This window comes from Melanostigma gelatinosum, assembly GCF_949748355.1.
Source record: "Melanostigma gelatinosum genome assembly, chromosome: 4".
In the NCBI taxonomy this organism is placed as follows: domain Eukaryota; kingdom Metazoa; phylum Chordata; class Actinopteri; order Perciformes; family Zoarcidae; genus Melanostigma; species Melanostigma gelatinosum.
Genome location: NC_136637.1, coordinates 12,276,973 through 12,298,790, shown reverse-complemented (window position 1 = coordinate 12,298,790; position 21,818 = coordinate 12,276,973). Strand labels below are relative to the sequence as shown.

The window sequence follows — 21,818 nt, the reverse complement described above, 5'->3', positions numbered from 1 at the left end:
GGAAGGGATTGCACAGACAAATCGGGAGCACATCGGCCCATCGCGGAGTCAAGGTGAAAAAAAGAGGAAACGAGAGTGAGCATCAGACTGGGAAAAAAAGAGGAAATATGATGAAAAGTATGTGTGTCTGGGCTTCACTTGGATTGGCAACGCAGATTCCCCAAAGCCACAGTGCGTGGTGTGCAGCGAGGTTCTGGCTAACAGTCTGAAGCTCTTATTTACGTCGCCACCTGAACACCAAGCATGCCAGTGCAAGTCAAAAGCCCCTTACATTGTTTATATCGAAATTGGAGGAGTTACAAACAGCCCAAAACAACTGGAGTCTCATTCATGTGTTGGTCTATAAATGACGCACTACGGGCTTCATATCTGGTTACAGAATAGCGAGAAAGGGGCTACCGCACACAATCGCCGAAGACGTGAGCTTGCCAGCTGCCAGAGAGATGGTGGAATGTATGATTGGGGAGAAAGAAGCAAAAAAGTTGTGCATGATCCCGGTGTCCAACAACACTGTGTCGCGCCGCATCGATGCTTTGTCCGAAGACATCCTGGCTGCATTAGTCGCTCATTAATTGTAAATTAAATGTGATAATCTGCCTCTGAGCCTGTGCGTGTGTGCTCGCATCCTTATTGCTCTTTAAAAGTGACGCCTTGTGTCACTGAAAGTTATTGAAACTTTGTTGCAGTGTTTCAGGGCGTTTTCACACCTTCAGTTCGTTTGCTTTGTTCCGATTCAGGGATTAATATGATACAATGTTGCACTTGCTCCTTTGTTCGGTTTGTGTTCACACTGCAACATTTAACAGCGGACTAAATCTTGTAAACAAATGCCACGCGCGAGCAAACTGTTCTCTCATTGGTCCGATTCTTATGCGGCTATGAAGGCTTAAAAGGCTCTGTTGCGTCTTTTTTTTTTTTTTATTATTAATGGGGGGGGGGGGGGTGCGCGAACCCGGTCGGGATGTAGAAGGGGGTGCGCGGCCTAAAAAGTTTGGGAACCGCTGATGTAGATGATTGATTATTGCATGAAGCTGATTTACTTGGGGAAACCAACAAAATAAAGTTAATCTATGCAGAAAAATTAAACTTTATTGTTAATATGCATATATTCAACATATAAAAACACTTTTTGGTGTCTTTTTTATGAAATGACACAGTGTCAAATGACAAATTTTGAACTCAACGGCTATATGTGTGTGTGTGTGTGTGTGTGTGTGTGTGTGTGTGTGTGTGTGTGTGTGTGTGTGTGTGTTTGTTTGTGTGTGTTTATAACTGTAGATGTTATAATCTGTTTATTCAGGGGGGAAAGAAATACAGAAACTAACTCAAACTCAACATGCACTTATATACTGCAGGTATAATTTAAAATCTCTCACCAAGGCCCCTAGTTTGATGACAGCATTTCTGGTTGCTCACAGAACTTATTATTTGCATCCTTACACTTTTCTGCTAAACATATTTATAACTTAGAAAAATTATGTTTTTGGAAATTGACATAATATTGATCAAATTCTTGAACAAATGTCAACACAACAAGCTTTACAATGTGTATACATTCATACTGTTAAGTAATTAAAAGAAAGCATTCAACTAAAGCGCTTATTCCCAAAAGTAAAAGGCACAACCAGCAGCCAGCCCTCTCAGACCTCCACAGTGACAGTGGCAGCGTTGCTGATGTCCTCTAGTGGTACTGTCTCTGTTTCAGGTTCCTCTCTTTTGTCTTCCTTCCCTCCATCAGCCACAAGAGGAGTGCTCTCTGCTGCCGCCTGCTGGTTGTTGCTGGTAGTGCTGGTTGGCTGCTCAACCTTCTCCTCCGCTGGTGGCTTTGTTGCTTTGGTTTCATTGACAACCTGGACGGAGTCGCCTGTAGAGGCCTGTACTGCTTTCACTTCCCCGTTCTGGACAGGGAAGAGCCCCTCCAGGGCCTCGTACAAGAACTGGTACTGCTCCTGTAAGAGACGCAGACAGAGTTTAGCAGAAGCGCAATCATGCGGTGCTGTGCTGTAGAGTAAACCTTTACAATACACAAATAAGAACACCAGAAAACAGCTTTGTATGACTCATCTTGCGATATTCTATATATTTTTGTTATTATCAAAACAATGCCAGAAAAGACCAAAACCAACAATTCATTTATCCTTCTAACAAGTGTGTCTGATTCCTCTGAGCTATAAATCTCTATTGTTGTCCAAAAACTATTAAAAACACATAATGCTTCCTTATTACGATGAACATGGGCACCATAGTTTATTGTGAGTCAATCACACACCGTCCTGCTGCCGTAAACAATCACTAAAGCTCACATTTTCGATAATTCTTCTTCTTTAAATAAAATGAAAAGCAAAGAAACTGAAGGGGAGAGATTGTTTGGTTTTCTGGTGAAGTTAAATACATAAACAACACATTCAACCTTTGGTAAAACCTACCACAGTATGTAAGAGGTACACAAAAAGTCATCTACCTTGGCAGAACATCATCTGTCAATCATTGACACTATTGAGTCACTGACCAGCCAAGTGCTGTAATACTTTACACCCTCTACACTGTTTGACGTTAAAGCTGTGACACTGTGTGCTGACAGTTATTGGGTTCCTCTTTCTTACCAGGTGGGAGAGCATGCCTTGTCTCTCCTTGCGTAGGGTTTTGACCACCTGGAAAACATCCACCAGCTTCTCAGTCTCAGCGCTGTCCAGCAGGTTCCACAGAGCACAGAAAATCCCTGAACGGGACGAGCCATCACTGACACACACACACACACACACACACACACACACACACACACACACACACACACACACACACACACACACACACACACACACACACACACGCACACACACACACACAGAAGGTTTAGATCACATTTTCGCCTCTATTGTATTATTTGTTCCTATTAATCCCCTTAACTTTACCTTTTCCAGGTTGTAGCGGGCTGCAGCAAATATATAGCATATATAGATTGCTGTTGTTAATTGCTACTGGTTATATTAATTAAGGATTTCAGACAAATAAAATAGACTTGAATAAACAATGTTTTTGTAGAAAAGCACATAACTGATTGACATGTTGATTGGTTATTCCTGTTATGTTTATACATGTGATTAATCATGAGAGCTGTTCATAAATGTTGCTCTTCCATTTTATTGTCCGTAGCTCCATGAAAATATATTTTTCACGCCAGACTGCTAAATTGTCTCTTTAGAGCAGTGGTTCTCAACTGGTCTGGCTGCGGGACCCACCATCATCCCTTAATGACAAGCCGGGACCCACGACCCAAATTATATACATATAATCATTTATATATATATATACCATTTCCATCATTATACATATCTATATTCAAGACGTCTAGTACACACAGCAATTATATTTTAACAAATATTATTCTCATTTTTCAAATTTTACTGGATGGATTATGAGTACATAGAAATACATGAATACATGTTCTTCTCATTTCAAGTAAAATAATGGCTGGATTAAAAAATAAATTATGTAATGAAATTATATTTAGAAAAAATATTTTCACTGAATTGCCCTGCAGCTTTAAATTCAGTTCATTCAGGGTGAAGTGAAAAATCCACAATATTATATTTTTCTCATCTTCCAAAAAGAGAAATTTGAGAAATTAGTGTGAAGAATTCACCTCCATGAGTCTGTCCAGTCAGAGTCTAATGACTCTGGTCTCTCTGGACATTTCTGTCATCTTCCTATGATTTGACTTTCACAAACCACACCACAAGTGCCGTAAATGCTGGAATAATTCCGCTGCATAAAAAAATGCCCTTCAAAATAAAATCACTTTTTTTTTTTTTTTGTCAGGCAAAGGCCCGTGAAAACGGGTCCGCGACCCACTTTTGGGTCGCGACCCACCAGTTGAGAATCACTGCTTTAGAGCATCCTTAATTGTAATTATTAGAAGCTTGAGAAATATGGGCCCAATTATACGATCATGTTCAAAGCTATTGCTGATTTAATTTCTCAAGTCTATTTCAACTGGAGAGAAGAAACTCCACAGAGAAGAGAATTATATACACATCTTCTTTGTAATAAGGTGACACTCCAACTCTGATTAACTGCCTCTCTGATTAAACACATTCTAGTACGATATATACCATTCATTTATCAAGAAAAGTCTTCTTAAATGATTGGTGATTTGTTAAAATGTAACAAGCCTAGTGTCCCCGAAAATGTTCTGACAAAGTTTAGGTGCTAAAATTAGAATCTGCTGATATTTTTCTACAAATACCTACGGTCTGTAACTGTATACTTTAATTTGGTGTCAAATGATCTGTGACCTTTATCAAGCTCTATAAGCTTATAAGCTGACTTCGTAGAAGTCACAACTTGGATCTCCCCAGAAGTTAAAGTCGGTGGGGAGGATGTGTCTTCCAAAAGAGATTAAAGGCCTGAAATTGAGCTTTGAAAGCTCCTTGTAAAAGTTGAGGCTATATACACACACTGCCCCCTTTAAGAGTCCAGGGGACATTTTCTGTGAGGTTGTCTTACTTGCAGTGGACCACAATGGGCATGCTCCTCTGTGATTTGCTGCCCCCACAGCTGTGCTTGATCTCCTTGATCATGTCCGTGAGATCTTGAGCTTTCTCCGGCAGCTCGCCGCTCGCCCACTTCAGCAACTGGAACTGTTTCACTGGCCGACTCTCTTTCCTCTGTTGACAGAAGTGTGGGGTTTAAAAGCAGCTTGTTACATTGAAATGACCGGTCGGATCACAGGCTGATGCTGATACACATGGGAATACGGCCGGGCAGACCTTGTTAGTAGGTTGCTGTTGTGTGTTACCTTGACGTGACGTATCAGCATGTTGCGGCTGATGAAAGCTGGCGAGGTGTCCGTGCTTGCCAGTTCCACCTCAATGTCCCCGAATGTTTTCTTGTCTTTATCCCAGTAGGCACAGTCCGACTTCTGTGAACAACAAGACACACAAGAAAACAATTGTACCTCCAATACAGTATATGCACCAAGAGCATAGAGTATTCCGTATGTGAGGTACATACAAGATTATATATCATGATATGTGCATGACACTATACCTTATCTCCCTCACTGCAGTCTGAGAACATGACAATAGTAGATGCTTTCTTCTGGTAAACCATGGACCAGAAGTCAGCCATGGTGTCTGGCAGGGGAGTCTGCACTGCGAGGAAGGCGCGTGGACCCCAGTATCCCTGTGTGGGCAAGAAAACACATCGCACATCTATTGTTGTACCCACTCATAACAAATAGGATGTGGGAAATTCAATTAGCTTTGTCTTGAAATTCAACTGGCTGCATGTAAGATGGGAATTCATTCAGAGTTAATGAGATAACAGCTGCTACAACAGGAAAGATGGTAACAGGAAAACTGTTTGTCTTGCTGCAATTAAACAAAACGCTGTTATTTCTTTTGTCCTGGCATCCAGGGCCTTGTCGGAGGTAAAGTGTGCCGAAACATGTTAGTAAATAATCTGAAAGTGTCAGTAAAAAGACATACATCTATGTGGGAGGCATTGATGTATATAGTGGACTCCTCATTCTCCTCATCTGAAGAGTCTTCTTCATCTTGCTCACTGGGGTCACTGTCATGACTGCGTCCTTCATCGAGCTTCAGCAGCACTCGGTTGTAGTCATCTGCGTGAAGGTGAAATTGAAGATAATTACTCTGGTATATGATTGCATGTACACGGTAATGCACATTATAAACATAGTGCATATACACAGATATCGTTGAACTTGTCATTTCTCCCTGTGTTGAGCTGATACTTACATGGGATGACAGATGAAGAGCGATTCTTCTTCTTGTTCTCTTCTGTGGTCCCTGTGTTGATTGTCCTCCAGTTTTTATAGACGGGGAGTCTCTGAATTACAAGATAAAGACGTTTCACCATATGAAGGTCTGTAATGTCTTCCATGTTAAATAATAAGAAAGGGCAGGACTACATTTATTGCATAGTTTTTAAAAGGATCAGAAACACTAATGTTGTGGAGTGCCATACCTCAAACTCGTCCTCCATTAAGGTGGGTTCATTTCCTGAGCTGCTTTGTTTTAGCGTGCTCAGTGTGCTGTGGAGCTCAGACACAGTGATCTCAGTCTCGCCAAACTGATTGTGCTCCAGCAGCGCCTGGTGAATCAGGATGTACTGGGCCTGCGTGCGGACAAATGTATTTAAAAAACAAAGGACATACACTTTGGGGTCACAAACGGCTGTTGCGCTACACAATCCCCCATCTGTATAACCACACGGTTACAAATCACTGGCTAACAACGTGTTACCTCTGCCTCCTTCTCTGTGATGTTTCAGATTGAATAAACAGACCCTCCTCCTCATCTACAAGGCTTTGAATAGTCTTGCTCCAGAGGACAATAAACTACTCATGCTGCATACCTCTGCTCGGCCACTCAAGTCCTCTGAACAACACCTGCTGGTTTAAGACCAGCAGGTGATGAAGATCTTTTTTGCTGCAGTTCTTGACTCGTGTACCTTATTTTGAGCTGTGATGCTTCAATTGTTTTGCTGTTATTGTGCTATATTCTACTGTTAACATAAGTTTTGAAAGGTGCAACAAAAAAATAATTTTACGTACTTAATTAATTACTGTGCACAACTATCTTTTAGCTTCTGCCCACTGGTGGGCGCTAGAGAGCACTGTTTCACTCCACATCACCGTCACACTCATTACACCGGGCATGCATAGTGTTACACATTCAAACTGCACATTGACAAAAGATAAAGCCGAGATCCTGAAGTGAGCCACAACAATTATTATAGACTTTCAACAGTGTGCCATTATAAACAAAGAATAAATAAAAGGTATTGGAAATGAATTAATGATATATACCTGCTTTTAAATAATGCATTAATAAACTCAGAATAGTGACTAATCAGACCATAATCTTGTACAGCAGTGTAAAGTAACACTGTATTAACCTCTATGCATACCGTGTATGTTTGTTTGTACATAACGGCTGTATTTATGCTTGCGTATACCCTTTTGCTTAATTTTCTTTGTTTAGCTGTTTGTTCATGTGGCTTTACTTCCTGTACATTTGGTCTTAGATCTGTGAGTACATACACTGAGACCTGAAATAACATTCTTTATATGTGTCAACAAACTCAGCCAATTAACGCAACTCTAATGAGACACACGCTGTGCCTAAAATATGAGCTAAATTGAAATCTCACCTCGACTTGAACCATGAGACATCTCTGTCTGCGGAGTCTGACTACGTAGCCGTAGATGTCCACTCTGCCCTCCGCCTCCAGACCCTCCATCATGGCATCGATGCCAATGTAGGTGCCTGTCCTGCCGACTCCCGCGCTACACATGAATAGCATCGTGTTAATACATGTTGGTACACATATCTATCAGTGGCAAGTAAAGATGAAGTCAAGCATCAGTTTTAAAGCAAATAAACGGGAAACGGCCTGATGAGTCCCCCCGACACCCAATGACAGCTTTTTTATATGCAATGAAGCAAGTTCAGCGGTGTGCCTGAAAAGACTCTTGAAGATATCTACCGTGTGCAAAACACTGCCAAAGGACTGGTCATCAGTACAGAGAAGGTGAATTAGGAGTCCAGTTTGTAATTACTTGGCTATGAACACGGACTTTACTGCCACTCAGTCAGTATAGGCACGACTAAATGCAGTTTAACAGCAGCACACGTTTATAAAGACTTATACTGTAAATAAAGACAAACAATAAATCAATAAGGTGGTGAGTCAGTAATGCACTAAAAACTGGAAAAATGATCACAGAATGTCTTCTCGGGTTTGGCATGCCTAGAAGAAAAATGGAAATAATGGCGGATGGGAAGATGATGGTGTACTCTGTGCCAACCAACTACTAAAAGAAGAAGGAATCACATCCAGCGTAGCAAAAGCACAGCTACGATGAGCAAATAAAAATGTCCATGTCGATATTTGGAACAAACAGAAGTGAATGTTAGCTGAACTAGAATGGGAGCTTGAACGTACCTGCAGTGAACGACGATGGGGCCGCTGAAGAAATTCTTGAAAGCATTGACGCGCCTTCTCAGTTTCAGGAGGAGATGTGGCTCCCCGGGGACGCCGTGGTCCGGCCAGCTCATGAACTGGATGTGGGTCACCTCCCTCTCTGAGTTCTTCTCCCTCCTCTGCAGACACACATGCGGTTATGCAAATATGCACAAAGACATATGATAACACTGAATAATAAATATTCAATCAAGTGTATTAAGATAAAGATGGACAGAAATACTGGCCTTTTCTTCGACACACGCTCACATGCGTACACACACAATTTAAAAAACATTTGATGGAGACTCACATTAGATAGGCTGAGGTGGCGAATGGTGTAATCCGGACAGTGGTCCTCTGAGTTCAGCTTCACGATAAACTCCTCAAAGATCTCTGTCTCCCGGTCTGGAGACGGCCAGTACTGCGCACACTTGACCTGCAACACAACATGTGAGAGGTGAGAAAGAGAGTGAGGAACTCATTTTACACATCAGTAACACATCAGTAACACTGTGGCACTTTAACCCAAACGTCAAATATGCAGTTGATGCATGTTAAAAGCACAAACAGTTTCCAAGAAATGAGAACAATGTGCGCATGAGTGTGAACTTTGGGCTTGTCTATATCTGATACAGTAGCCTACATGTGGCCGAGGAGCTATGGTGTGAGTGTGTTACAAGCAGACTCAAGTCAGTCAGTTATAGGAAAATTATACTTTTTTTAGTGATTGCCTTCACACAAAAAAGTGAATTCTTAAGCATCAAAACATTAACTTTTGTAACCATGCCTTAAACTGAGGCACTACAAACAAAAACACACTTTGCTTTGCACTGTGTTTGCAATTCTGCAACACACGTCTTACAAAACTCTATACACTGTTCCATACAAGATACAAAAATGCAAAACTGGAACTGGCAACACACACACGAACATACTAATTGAACACATCTGTCTGAGCCATACAATATAGGCGAGCTTACCTGAGGTCTTTTAGTGGACCAGTACAAACAGACCTTTGATAAGCTCACCTCTTTTTGGGAACTTTTGAAACATGGAGGAAGTGTGAGCGAGGGCACAAGAGGAGGAGGATGAGAGGAGGAGGCAGGACAATATTTAAAGTCAACTAAAAGTTTAAACTCCTGTTCTTACCCTGTTTCCCTCTTCACAGCGTGTTACCATGACAATGATGGAGGACTGCTGCTCCCAGACCATCCTCCAGAAGTCACTCACAGTCTCATCCTTCGGTCCTGCGGCACATACAGAATATCTTCATAGTCTCATCCAGAAACATAGTGCTGACTGAGTGAATGAAGAATATGAGAACTTTACTTTACCTTGAGCAGCAATGTACTTTTTGGATTCCTTGTACCCCTGCAGGAGGAAAACAAATGATGTTTAATAAGGTGTGTAATATCAGAAAAGTGTCTATTTAGCTCCCTAAAACTGTGCCGTTAGGCCAAAGGGTAGTCCTTTAACATGGCTATTCTGGCTATCATTTTTCTATGTTTAAATGTGTATGTTGTTTGATCATTCTTATGACCGCAGCAGAGGTTGTAAAAGCTGTAGTAGTGAGATGTGGGTGTTTTTCATACATCAATGAAGCTGGCATTGATGTAGTCACATCCTGCTTCTCCATTTCCGGTGGCCAGCTGGACACGGTTATAGTCATCTGGTTCAATACAGGAAATGAATAAATAGATTTATTTTTTGTTAATCACAGAAGACACATTAACAACCCTTAATGAACGAGGAGTGTGTGTGTGTACATTTTCTGGAACTGAAGAAGCTGTTTATGGAGACATAACATGAAATGTAATAGGTATATCTCACATTGATTCAAATATTGGAATAAAACCAACCTGCTCACTTACTTGAAACATTTCCCAAAATAGTTGAATACACTTAAAAATATTCAAGAAATAGCTGCCACAGTATATACAGTAAGCTAAATCTATGAGTGTAGACAAACCCAGCTGCAACCGATGGTGTGATTTACTGTTTTGTTGGTGAACTTTAATGGTAAAAACAGCGAATAATAAAACACATTACACATCTGGCTGGTGCATTCATCTCTTTTCTCGAAAAAGCCTCAGGTGTTGTTGGACAGACTCACATGGCAGGATGTCCACGTAGCGGTTCTTGGAGACATTACAGGGTTTCTTGGCCTCTTTCACGGTGTACCTCGAGAAGATTCTGGGGATGCTCTGAAAGCAGAAACAAGTTATGTCATTTGCCAAACACCAAGCAGCAATCCTAAAGTACCATCCACACTTCTCATCTATGAGTGGGCAAGGCACCTTAGCATGCACAAATTCATTAGCTCAAGTCCAGCCTTGGACCTTTACTAGGCAATTGACCATCTCCCTCTTTGCCACTCTGTTACATCCAATAAAGACCAATAAATACCAAAAGCAATGAAAATAAAATGAACCTGAAACTCTGCCAGGAAAAGTCTGGCCTCATCTGCGAGCTTCCTCTTGTAAGCTTCCAGCAGGACCTCGGCTGCAATTGGCTCGACAGGCATTAGGTTCTCCTCGTCATCTACAACAGCAAACCAGCCAGCAGATAAGATACAGAAACAACGTAGATAAAAAGTTATTTATTACGAGCAATTACTCTAAATTACAGTACAGTAACGATTTGAATATATTTCTGTGTTTTTATGAATGATTTCTCTTGAAACATGCTTCTATACTTTCTAACAAGAACAAAGGAATACTTCTGTAAACTCTGATTTTTACAAACATCATAAATCATCTGAAAACAGTAGCTGTTACACGTGAGTGCCATTTATTGCGTACTTAAAGATTGCTTCAATCATCTGGTTCAAGAGAAAATCCAGGATCCTGAAACAAATCTAAAATCTACTCACTTGCTGTAGAAATAAGATTCAGGTTTTCATCCAGGTCACTGCAAATTACAAAAAAAATAGTGATGATTGGCCCCAAATCATTTGAATTATACAGACATTATATATAGAGAATGGAAGAAGAAGGCATACATAAAGAGCTTTATAACAGTGATGCTGTTTATGTCTGCAATGCAATGATAGTTCTCTTTGTGTACTGTAAAGGAAAACATATGTATTGGATATGTGTATATGTGTAAAACCAAACAATCACAGTCAAACTGAGAGAATAACCCTTACTGGGACTTTCTGCGCTTCAGAATGTAAATCTTGTAGATGACCAAAAGCAGAGCCACAGACGTAAGGATGATGAGGAAGACCAGAAACCCAATGACAGCTTTGTGATTATCTGTAAAATGATGGACAACTAATGTCAAAGTGGTGGCATAAAGGTGCAATGTATAGAAATGGATGTGTGTACCGTCTGTCAAAGCAAAACATGTTTCATGATTCAACTCAACAATGTGAGACAATTTTTGGCATTAATTAGAACAGCGCATACAGGAAGTGGTAGCAGATCCTGTCTTGGACGCGCTGCAAAAGTATCCATTGCAAACCTTCACCTGGAAACACAAAGAAATCCCTCAATCAGGAATTATAGCATTTGAACAAAACGATGAATAAAGATATAATAATCTTGTGAAACCAAAAATTAGGATTATGCAAACCTCCACTGTATATTTCGTTGAGTAACTTAGGTCTTTGAATTCAAAGTCACACTTCTTATCGGTAAGCCAGGCACCCGGAATACCTGCCATGAATTCCTTATCAGGCCCATACCAACGGTTTCCATAAGCACAAGTTGCTCTTATCACGTTATGGTCTAGAACGGTCACCTTCAGTGAAGTAATTTCTTCTGGTACTAAGAGAGTGAAGAAAAACAAGATATTTTCCTTTAGCTACAACACGTACTCACAGTGAGCTTTAACAGCCGTTTTAACACTGATAAGCATCATTATGTGTCGCTGTATTGGTTGTCCTGGTTGACAGTGGTGATATAAAGACAAAACGTGCAAAGAAAGATAATCCAATTTACTTTAAAAACAATAATCATTATAAAATCAAAGTAAAAAAAAAATCAGAAAATGTATTATTATTGAGTTATTATTCTCTTGTATGTCTCTAAATGATGCGCGATGACGGCTTCTAAACTGTTTGTCTCACACAGCTGTTATGTTCAGGAAGTTGTGTGAAGGATCTGGAGGTCTGACTTTACATGCGTCGTATTTTTTAAACAGAGCTGTGCTGAAATGTAAACTGTAGACGTTAAAGCAGGAATCAAATACATTAAGAGATGGTATATGGAGATGGTATATGAGTGGCAGACACACAAGTACATCACATAAAAAAGATGGATTCCACTTCAAAGTTGTAGTTTGTTTCAAATGTATTACTTAAAGACAGGATTTACAGTGAATGCAAATATAATGAAGTAATGTTGATGTTTGTTATATTTGTACTAATTAACTGGAATGTATCTATAATTCTAGTCATTAATTACTCCGGTACCCGACTCCAGACTCTACTCACCACCTGTGATAAATCAACAGGTCAGAACTGACTGAAGCTGGTCGATTTCTAGTCCAGTAACAGAGAATAACACGCAGAGTAACCGCTGCACTTCACTAATGATTGGAGCTGCATTGTAATGTTCATTATAATGGAAGCGTGGTGTTCTTATACTCTAGGGGCCTACATACTGCTATGTGTGTTGGTATCAGGGATTGATTTGCTGTCTGGTTATCATCATTTAATGTCACATGTTTAAAAAGACAGACAGGATAAGGAATCAGATAAATTCCATACATTTATTCATAATAATGGATAGAACAATTTGCTTTCAGAAATATTATTACTAAAACCGTAATAAATAAATTGTCAGTCTTTTTTAAGACACTTACTTCCAGGCTTAGTTGTGTGAGTAACTCGAGTTGGTTCGGTAACGTTCTTGTTGTTGTATTTGGGTTGGACTACACAGTAATACTGGGTGTATGGTTTCAGTCCTGAAATAGTACACGTTCCTCCTGGTGGATTTGCGTTAGGTGGATTTGCGTTAGTTGAACCTGCAACATAGTATCATTAGTTTGGTTGTGTTTGAGTTAACAACAAGGCGACAAAAACAGAATAACAGGAAAATACAACGGCAGATTGTTTTGTTGGTCAAGTTACATTTGAGTATACATTCTGTACTATTAGAAAACAACATTGAGCTAAGTTGTTTTTTTATGTTTCAATGTTATTTCTGTATCAAACTTCATGTCCATCTGTGAATCTTCAACAAACTGTGATTTGTTTTATCATCTCAGGTTATTTCACTGCGGTCACTCAGCCTGCTGAAGTGTCAGCACCAAGCACTGATTCAAATGTCCACAGTATGTTTCACTATTTAGGTTAACTGACAAGTAAAGTGATCTCCAAAGACTTCCAAAAATGCATTCCTGTAAAATGAATCAAATGATAATGTAGTTACTCTAAATACTTTGACTTACTACGGTGTTTCAGATTGACGCAACTGCAGTCATAAGAAAGCTTCTTAAGTTCATGAAGGACACGTCCACACTTCTCACTGGTTGTGACCCAACTCAACTGAATGGAGGTATTGGTGACCTTTTCACTTTTTATGACTATTTTGAGATCTGTTGGAACACATCAGACATCTGTAACACTGAACTGAACATCTGGAGCAGTTCTTTTCTCCAAAGTCATCTTAGAATACAAGTTCTTATCATTGCATGGAGGAGAAGTGATTATTAACATACCACAGTCAACCCTGAACTTGACAATAGTCGTGTTTTTTATGGTAGTATTGTTGACCTTAATCTGACCAGTACAGTTGTAGTCTGTGAAGGGCTCCAGTTTAGACAATTCCTTTATCTCAGTGGGTCCACCTGTGGAGACACAAGGATGACAGCTTTTCTTCAACTGCTGCTATTTGTATCTTGGTGCCAATGAGCACATTCACAGCAAATGAATAAATATTCTATTTACAGAGTGCACAAAGCAATACCTCGACTTTCTCTTACCCCAAAAGACAATTTAGACTCTGTTTTAAGTAAAACTGTTACTACAGTGTGAGCATCTACTGTGGCAAATGGTCTCCATTTATTTCCATATGAATCCATTGATAATGTTGCTGACAGACAAAGTCTCTTCACCGCTAGTCTTTCCACTTACCCTTACAGGTGTACTCAATGGTGAGATTTTTGCAGTTTGGAGGTAATTGTGGTCGTATTTCTCCAGGAAGTTTAGTTGAAACCGTGTGATTTATTTGACTTGGATCTAAGAAATCTGTCGAAAAAAAAGGAAACAGCACACTAAACATGATGACACAAGGTCTACACCACATGCAATTCAAAACACACGAGGACTCTACTGTACATACCAACAGTGATGCTTTTGTTGTATTGAAAGGTCTTCTCACACTTTTCTATAGTGAAGGTTAAATCTGTGCATGTGTCATTGTAACGAGGTTTGAAGCAGGAGGTCTTATTGACCTTTTCCCATTGCTCAAATGAAGTATTATATGATGTTGACAGTGAAGAACCAATGTCCCAATCACTCCGGTAACAAACATATCCAGACTTCCAGTCGACCTCTGTAACGTTATCTTGAGCTGAAATAGACAAGTGAAATGATCTGCACACATCCGTCTGTTCGTCTCATTTCATAGACTAAAAGAAGATACAATTAAATTCAGCCATATGAATTATTTTTACTCACTCATTTCCTTAGTTATATTATCAGTTTTACAATGTGTTTCGTTGCCAGCGCTATCGGTAATCATCACATTTAGCTCATATTCAGTACAGGGCTTCAGGTGTTTGATTTCATGAGGGCTTTGGCTGAAGTACTGAATGATAGCGTTGTCCGATGAGCCATTTTCTTTCAAGTTGATGGTGTAGTTGGCAGTGGTAGAGTTCATGGTAACCAGGAAGCCAGACTCCATGGGTTCAACTGTGTAAGAACCTGAACACAAAAATCAGCAGAGTTATAAAATCTCCTACTGTGGTTAATACAAACCACCTGATGACATCTTTTAATCTCAGACCGCTTCCTCATGTTGATGTTGGAAAAACGATATCATTAGTGGTTTGTTAGGTGTGTTTGTTAAAATGAGTGTAAAGATGAAAAATAATACTGATACTCACATTTGTCTTGTGTGGGGGCGGGAGAACACATTCAAAAGAGATTAGAAAAGGAAAAAAATTTTAATATATGATTATAAAACTTTGAAACCTCCAAAGCAACTTTCAAGTGAAACAAGTTTAAGTATTTCATGAACTTCTAGTAATCCATTCCTTAGCAGTGCTAGTGTTAGTAACTGTTGTCTATACTGTTGTCTATCACAGTCCTCGACAAGACAAATGGAGGGCATGAAAGGAGAAAAATCCAACCTTTGCTTGTAGAAGTGACTGTGGTGTTGGGCATGGTGATTGCAGGTGAAGTCTGGTTCTGAGTGGTGTTTGGCAGAGAGTTTGTTTGCGTGCTTGGTTTGGGTGAGGTGCTTGCAGGAGGAGCAATGGCTGTAAGATGGAGAGCATGCTGGACGTCACCTTCAAGTAGAAATACTAACAGTCCAACAGTCTTACCTGATATAATGCAGATACCAGCAATATCATGCTGAACGCAACACATATTTTCCCAATAACACTGAGGGGGAATACGTTACCGGTCGCGTGGGTTAAATTGAGCGTTGGACTTGGGGAGTATGAGGTGGTGGCTGGTAAGGTGAGTGGAGGTTTGTGGGCAGTAGTTGAGGTGTCTGAAGGCGTGACAGTAGCTGTTGTCACGGTGCGTGGAGTTGAGGTGGTGACAGATAAGCTCCTCGTTGTAGGTAAAGTGGAGATTGTGGTGGTGCGTGGAGGTAAGCGGGTTGAAACATCTGCGTTCCAAGAAAACCAAGATCAGGTCAAACACAGTATCTTAATGCTCGCTCCTACTTCATCAGAAGGTGCTACCATTTTCCCTCCAATGATGATGACCACATGAATCCTGTTGCCTCTTGCTACAAATATGGTATTGCTGTCTATCCTTCACTCACATTTGTTTTAACACGAAGAGAAGAGGTGAAACAAACAAACATAGTAGCACTGGGCAAGAGCAAATTCATATTCAGAGAAGGAAAGGCAGTGTTCAGCTGGATGTGCTCAGTTAGAATTGCAGAAATGGAATCGGCATGGCGTTACCTGAAGCTGTGAGATCAAATACTTCCTGTTTTTGGACTTAATGCTGTCTTTCTTTGATAAAACACTCGCCAGGTTGCCTAAAGGTTGCCAACCTCAACAGGATTGTGTCAACAGAGGTACAGTGATGGCACTGTACGGTACCTCTGTTAACACAATCCTAAACGTACTAGTATTAAACCAGACATGATGAGACTCAGCCTGATTTAAAAGACAAGTTTGACGTCAACTTTTTCTCAGAGAAACAGTAGAATAAACTCTAGCTATATTTACATAAAGACAGGCTCAGTGGATAAGATGGAAGTTTTTTGAATTTTCCAGAAAATGTCATATTCATACAGATTTATTTTCCTATTCCTGTTTCAGACACAGTATAACTTGACATACAACCTAGAAAGTAACCTCAGTATAGCAATCTGGTTTTTTCTTAAATTACAGTAGACTCACTTTGCAGGCACTTTAGACAGGGAAGCAAAAACCATAAATGCATTTAATGGGGTGAGCAAGCATGGGATCATTACTGTGTATAACTTAATCAACATAATAAGCACAAACACCATGTACCCTCACTGGAGTACTTTTCCATAATAAGGGTCTAAATGCATACTCTACTATATATATACGTTGCAGTCAGTAATTGTTAGTTTGCTTCAGCACAGTTAAAAGCAGGCCAGTTAAGGAGAGACACAGCAGGTGAGAAGGCTAAAAAGAATGAACTACTAGACACCACCTTGGGATTTCTCTATTTGATTACTTACATTAAGACAATTATTTTGTAATACAGCTTTTCTGAAATGTTACGTTTGAATATGCAAATGCTGCATTGTGTTATTAAATGATATGATAATTTGCATATATTTCCAGAACGGTGATCTGAACATTGGATCAAGCCAGGCTAAAGATTCTTGTTTCATTCTTTCAACATGTTAGAGTCAAAAGTTTTTGCAAGGGGAATTTTGGATATATCTTTTTATCACCCCATATCAAGTTTTCTAAAAATTATGCAATGGGGCATTATCTAATGATACATTTTGATAAATTTAGAAGACATCTAAAGACAAAAAATAGACAAATTGTAGTCAAATAAACACCTCAATGTGTATTTTGGCTGTTTTCTTTCCACTAGTCTGAAAGAGAACATGAAAGCAAAATAGCCCAGAATGTAAAAATGAAAGAGTGCATGAAATACAATGTGAAGGACACCTTAAGACAAATGAGACCTGAAGAGAGACTTTTCTTTCCAGTGCACCACTCTGTAAGCATTCTGAATGTCACACTACTTCCTGCACTGGGTTTAATCGAAAATCGTCATTGCAGATTAGTTGCACACTATAAGCGTTTCATACTGCTTTGGCAAAGAAAAATGATCTGAGACAAACTGGAACATATTTACATGTTTTGTACATGAATAACTGTCTCTGTAACTGTGGCCTCGCATTCCTCCAATAAGAGGTTGCTCTCTGATACTGATACTTTACTTTTGAACTGTATATTGGTGTCTGCCATTAAAACCTTGGGTGAGTCAGGTCACTTAAACTGAGGCGCATGTCAAGCAAACTACTTAAAAAGAGTGAGAAGATATATTTCGGCCACACATTATGCATAGAGCACATTATTGTGCTGAAGAGACAAGACGGACTAAATAGAGTGTGAGGTGAAGGTATCGCACAAGGTAAAGCACAGCTGTTGGCATAATTAGAATTAAACATTTTTATTAATTATAATAATAATTGAATGTTGTATATTTATGTGTTCCCCTCTCACCTGTTGATGTTGTATTTTGACCTGCAAAGAGAAAGAATGTAAATGATAAGAGCTTTTTTGTCGTGAAAGAGTAGAGTGTAGTGCATAGAATATGCAGAAAATGAAAGAGACAAATAACATCAAAAACTGTGATTTGTTCTTGATGTTGAGTCTTATTAAAGTGTCCACTTTATCAGACGGATAAAACTCTTCCTGCAGGGCCAAAAGCATTGTCAAGTCAAACAGAGGAAAGCAACCATTTTCCTCTGAAGTTCTGTATGAGGTTGCTACAACAATGCTGCAAGGAGCCACACTTGCTATTTCGAAAAAAAAAAAAAAAAGCAAACCACAATTTCCTGCTTTGCACTGAAACCTAGAACCTCTCCATACTTGCACAATTGCTTTCAGTTTGCACAGATCACTAGCTCAAAGCTTAAAGCACAAATGGACTTTCTTGTATCCTCGTTACTAAAAATGGCAGCGTCACCTGATGTTATTTCTAATAATATTTCTGCATTTTTATCAAACTATTCTGATACTACATTCGTGTTGAATAAGTATTATAACCTGGAATAAAAAAGGCTTGTAAATATACTTTGGCTGTTTGCTCACTACGTCCCTGATTTTAAGAGTAGATTTACTGTGAACACTTCTTGGCTGTTTGGTGCATTTGTTCTTTATAATAATCGCAATGAGCGCGAGGTGTCAGTCAAACAATGAGTCTCAGGATGTGGGTTTGTGCGCACTTGTTCCACTATATCGAGCAGAGATGCTTGCTCTCTGCAGTGACATTTCCCACTTCATACTTTGTAGTGACTAATTTGAATTGTTTCGGTGAAAGGTTTGAGAGACGCACTTGTGCTTTATGAATATTTCAAGCTATCCAAACATGCGTTTTATCATAACTGAGTTCTTAAAAATAGTTTTAAGTGAAGCCGACTTGGTCCATTTTTCTCGTTCAGTGTCTTCACGGCCAAGTGTGAAACAAAACTGTGTTACTGTAACTTCAGCCTGTTCAAGGCCCTGAGCGGTTTTGTCCACGTTTGAGAAAGAAGCAGAAGTAGAAAAAGGGAGACAGGGCGACCATGGAGAAGGTATTCAATAATCACAATTTAGGGACAGAAAAAGACCAAATGCCTGATTTGCTTGACATTTAGTAAAGGATGTCTGGATCTGTCTGTCATGCTTCAGTTTTCTCTCTATCAGTTACCACCATCGGGTTTTTTTTTATCTGCCTCCACTTTCTTCTTACATTTTGCATTAACAAGCACGCACATGTTTAATATTTCTGACCTCACTTCTTCATTTTACGCACTGCACTTCCCTTTTTTTCACAAATTCTCAAGTCATTTTCTTGTGCTCTGTCTCAGCCTGCTTGCTGCTCCGCTCTGCTCTGCCAGGAAATGAAGAAAACTCAGAATGGAACACGGAAGTGGTCAACATTTTGACAACTCTGTCCTGCTACAGCTAAATGAAGCTTGCAACTATTTTGCATCTCGACCAGTTTGTGTGAACAGAGAAAGCGCTTCTCATATGTTCTGCTCTTTAACATCATGGTAAAACACTATAATATGCATACTTGTGATACATGTACACATTGCATGACAGAAGTATCTACTGTTTAATCATTATCTTCCTTCACGGGGGAACTTTTCTTCAGAAACAGCATGACCTGATTTTGATACTTTAAGTAGATTTAGCTGATAATACTTCTATACTTTTAATTAAGTAGGATTTAGAATGTAGGACTTGTAATAAAGTAGTTTCACACTGAGGCATGTCCGGTGTTACTTAAGTAAAGCATTGAATAAAAGTAGCATTACCACTTTGTAAAAACACCATTACACTTAAAAGCCTTACATTCAATACTATAGATGTATTTTCTATTTAAGTATCTATATATCTTTAAGAGATATACTGTTATGCAGTATATCACACCGTTGGAGCTGATTCTAGTTTTTTTTATTTACTGGTAATACATGTTGTATTTACTCTATATCGCTGCATTGTTGTTTTTGCATATTCTCATCATAGATTTTTAAAATCTTAATCTGCAAAGAAACCATAGAAAATGTGCAATTTTTCCCTCTGAAATGTAGCGGCATATAGTATAAAATACCACAAAGAAAACTACATCAGAATCGTACTGATGCACAGTATTTGAGTAATACCAAGTTAATATTACCCAATGCTTATACAGTATGATATTCATGTTACGATAACTAAATTGAAACAAAATGAATAAAACACAGTGTCATTGCTGTTATAAAATATTGCTACTTCAATGTACAGTGTTTTAATTATTTAAAAAAAGATGCTCGATCAATGGAAAAGAGAAGACATGTATAAATAAAAATGTCTGTTGATGCGGTGTACCATGATGACTCACCTCGCTAACTATAGCTGGGAAAATACTGTATGTTTGACATAAACGACACATGCTGACCCTGAATGACATTAAAGACAGCAGAGTGAAACAAATAGATTGAAGGGTTCATTCAGCTCATGAATACAGACGTCTCCGCTGAAGATAGCAGAAATTATTAGATGTGTTGAAAAGTAGCAGAACTCTGAGTGACGCAAGAGGCAGCAAGGTGGGTCTGACTTAACACACGCACATATGCACACACACGCACACACACGCACACACACACACACACACACACACACACACACACACACACACACACACACAGATATGTATCATATACAACACCTACAGCCACTAGGGTTGAAGTGAAGAGCTTGCAGGGACACACCCAGAAAAAAAATCCTCTCATCTCTGACAGACACACACACACACACACACACGCACGTACACACACACACGCAAACACATTAACACATACGCACACTCGCACACACACAGACACACACACACACACACACACACACACACACACACACACACACACACACACACACACACACACACACACACACACACACACACACACACTGTCAAAGCAGAACAGAAACATGATTGCAAAAATTCCCATAGCTTTGTTCCAAATGAAAGAACACGTTTTAAAGAGTCTTCTTATTAACAGCTCTCTTTGAATGAACACAACAGTTTATTCTTTTGCCAAAGGGGCTCACAAAGATGTCACTTATCAGCGTCTCACATCACAACTGTGTGCTGTAACGTGAAGTAGCACAAATGGAGGAGCAACTCAAAGAGACGATATACTCTAGCTTGTCATTTCCGCCCTCGGTTTTTACTTAAAATGATTATATTTTGTGCAGGGATGTTTTCCAGTTAAAAAAAAAAGAAAGAGCAAATTGTCAAGCGTTTGCTCTGACTGATTCATCTCTCTATCCGAGGCATGGAAAGTGTTTCACCTTTTCTCATGAACACAATCAACAATATGCTACAATTTCAAAAGCAACTAAATTAGGAGTTTAGAATAAGAGACCTCGTCACCTAAAGCTGGATTTTGTATTCTTCCAGAAGACTTTCAGATGACAGACACAAGGACACAACATATTAGAACACCAATGCTTTTCCTTTCCTTCGTGAAGAAGATGAAGACGGATACTTACAGTTGGCTAAACTGATGATCCCAGCCCAGAGCAGCAGGATCTTGAGACCACAGAGACCTGCCATGTCCAGGACTTAGGGCGTGTACGGCTTGACACCATACAGTACAGTCCTAGAGGGGACCAACAGGCAGATATTCACAAGCCAAACCGAAGCCCTATTTCCACTTCTTAAGTCAATTCTAACAAAAAATAAGCAAAATTACGTTACTTTAAACTACATACGTTTTCTGTGTTATCAGTGGACGCAGCTTCCTGGACTTGTTCCCCAAACCCTAAACCTCGCCTCTGGTTTCCAGTCAAGCAAGACGAAGTGATGTCACACCAAAAGAGCCTGCTCTTACCTTAACGTTTGGTGGCAGGAAGTCTCATTTCAGCTACGCCACCAAGAACAGGAAGTCTTCTCTCATCTAATCTTCACTTGCTTCTGCTCATGTGAAATCCCTCTG

General features: G+C 39.6%; 2 protein-coding genes across 3 annotated transcripts; both read right to left on the bottom strand.

Moving 5' to 3' along the window:
* Positions 1-1,067: 1,067 nt before the first annotated feature.
* ptprc (protein tyrosine phosphatase receptor type C) lies at positions 1,068-15,151 on the bottom strand. The gene is made up of 27 exons (XM_079266994.1): positions 15,052-15,151; positions 14,624-14,869; positions 14,286-14,516; positions 14,078-14,191; positions 13,663-13,791; positions 13,393-13,539; positions 12,805-12,966; positions 11,572-11,765; positions 11,406-11,466; positions 11,144-11,252; positions 10,868-10,905; positions 10,427-10,536; positions 10,109-10,199; positions 9,588-9,664; positions 9,330-9,366; positions 9,145-9,242; positions 8,306-8,431; positions 7,975-8,132; positions 7,180-7,315; positions 5,992-6,141; positions 5,763-5,853; positions 5,490-5,626; positions 5,050-5,184; positions 4,799-4,921; positions 4,507-4,667; positions 2,604-2,739; positions 1,068-1,949 (listed from the first exon to the last, which is right to left on the bottom strand). Exons 1-27 carry the CDS (start codon positions 15,080-15,082, stop codon positions 1,641-1,643), a joined length of 3,537 nt encoding a protein of 1,178 aa, XP_079123120.1. The 5' UTR covers positions 15,083-15,151; the 3' UTR covers positions 1,068-1,640.
* On the bottom strand, positions 15,103-21,803 carry LOC306776339 (uncharacterized protein). 2 transcript variants are annotated; one of them, XM_079266996.1, is made up of 5 exons: positions 21,714-21,803; positions 21,373-21,482; positions 17,851-17,871; positions 15,573-15,785; positions 15,103-15,426 (listed from the first exon to the last, which is right to left on the bottom strand). In XM_079266996.1, the coding sequence occupies exons 2-5, from the start codon at positions 21,434-21,436 to the stop codon at positions 15,218-15,220; spliced, it is 507 nt and encodes a 168-aa protein (XP_079123122.1). In that variant the 5' UTR covers positions 21,437-21,482; positions 21,714-21,803; the 3' UTR covers positions 15,103-15,217. The 2 variants fall into 2 exon arrangements, with proteins under 2 accessions (XP_079123122.1, XP_079123121.1); XM_079266995.1 differs by lacking the exon at positions 21,714-21,803 and adding an exon at positions 21,595-21,707.
* Positions 21,804-21,818: the final 15 nt, after the last annotated feature.

Bases quoted from the DNA above. Each gene is read 5' to 3' on its own strand.
- ptprc (XM_079266994.1), bottom strand. From the start codon at position 15,082: ATGTGTTCTCCCGCCCCCACACAAGACAAAT. The intron at 14,192-14,285 runs GTATGTACAGTA...TTTTTTCGACAG, and splicing joins CAACAAAAGCATCACTGTTG to ATTTCTTAGATCCAAGTCAA. The intron at 13,540-13,662 runs GTATGTTAATAA...GTGTTCCAACAG, and splicing joins CAAGTTCAGGGTTGACTGTG to ATCTCAAAATAGTCATAAAA.
- LOC306776339 (XM_079266996.1), bottom strand. From the start codon at position 21,436: ATGGCAGGTCTCTGTGGTCTCAAGATCCTGCTGCTCTGGGCTGGGATC. The intron at 17,872-21,372 runs GTAAGTATCCGT...TTCTCTTTGCAG, and splicing joins GATCATCAGTTTAGCCAACT to GTCAAAATACAACATCAACA. The intron at 15,427-15,572 runs GTAACGTATTCC...TCCATCTTACAG, and splicing joins CAATTTAACCCACGCGACCG to CCATTGCTCCTCCTGCAAGC.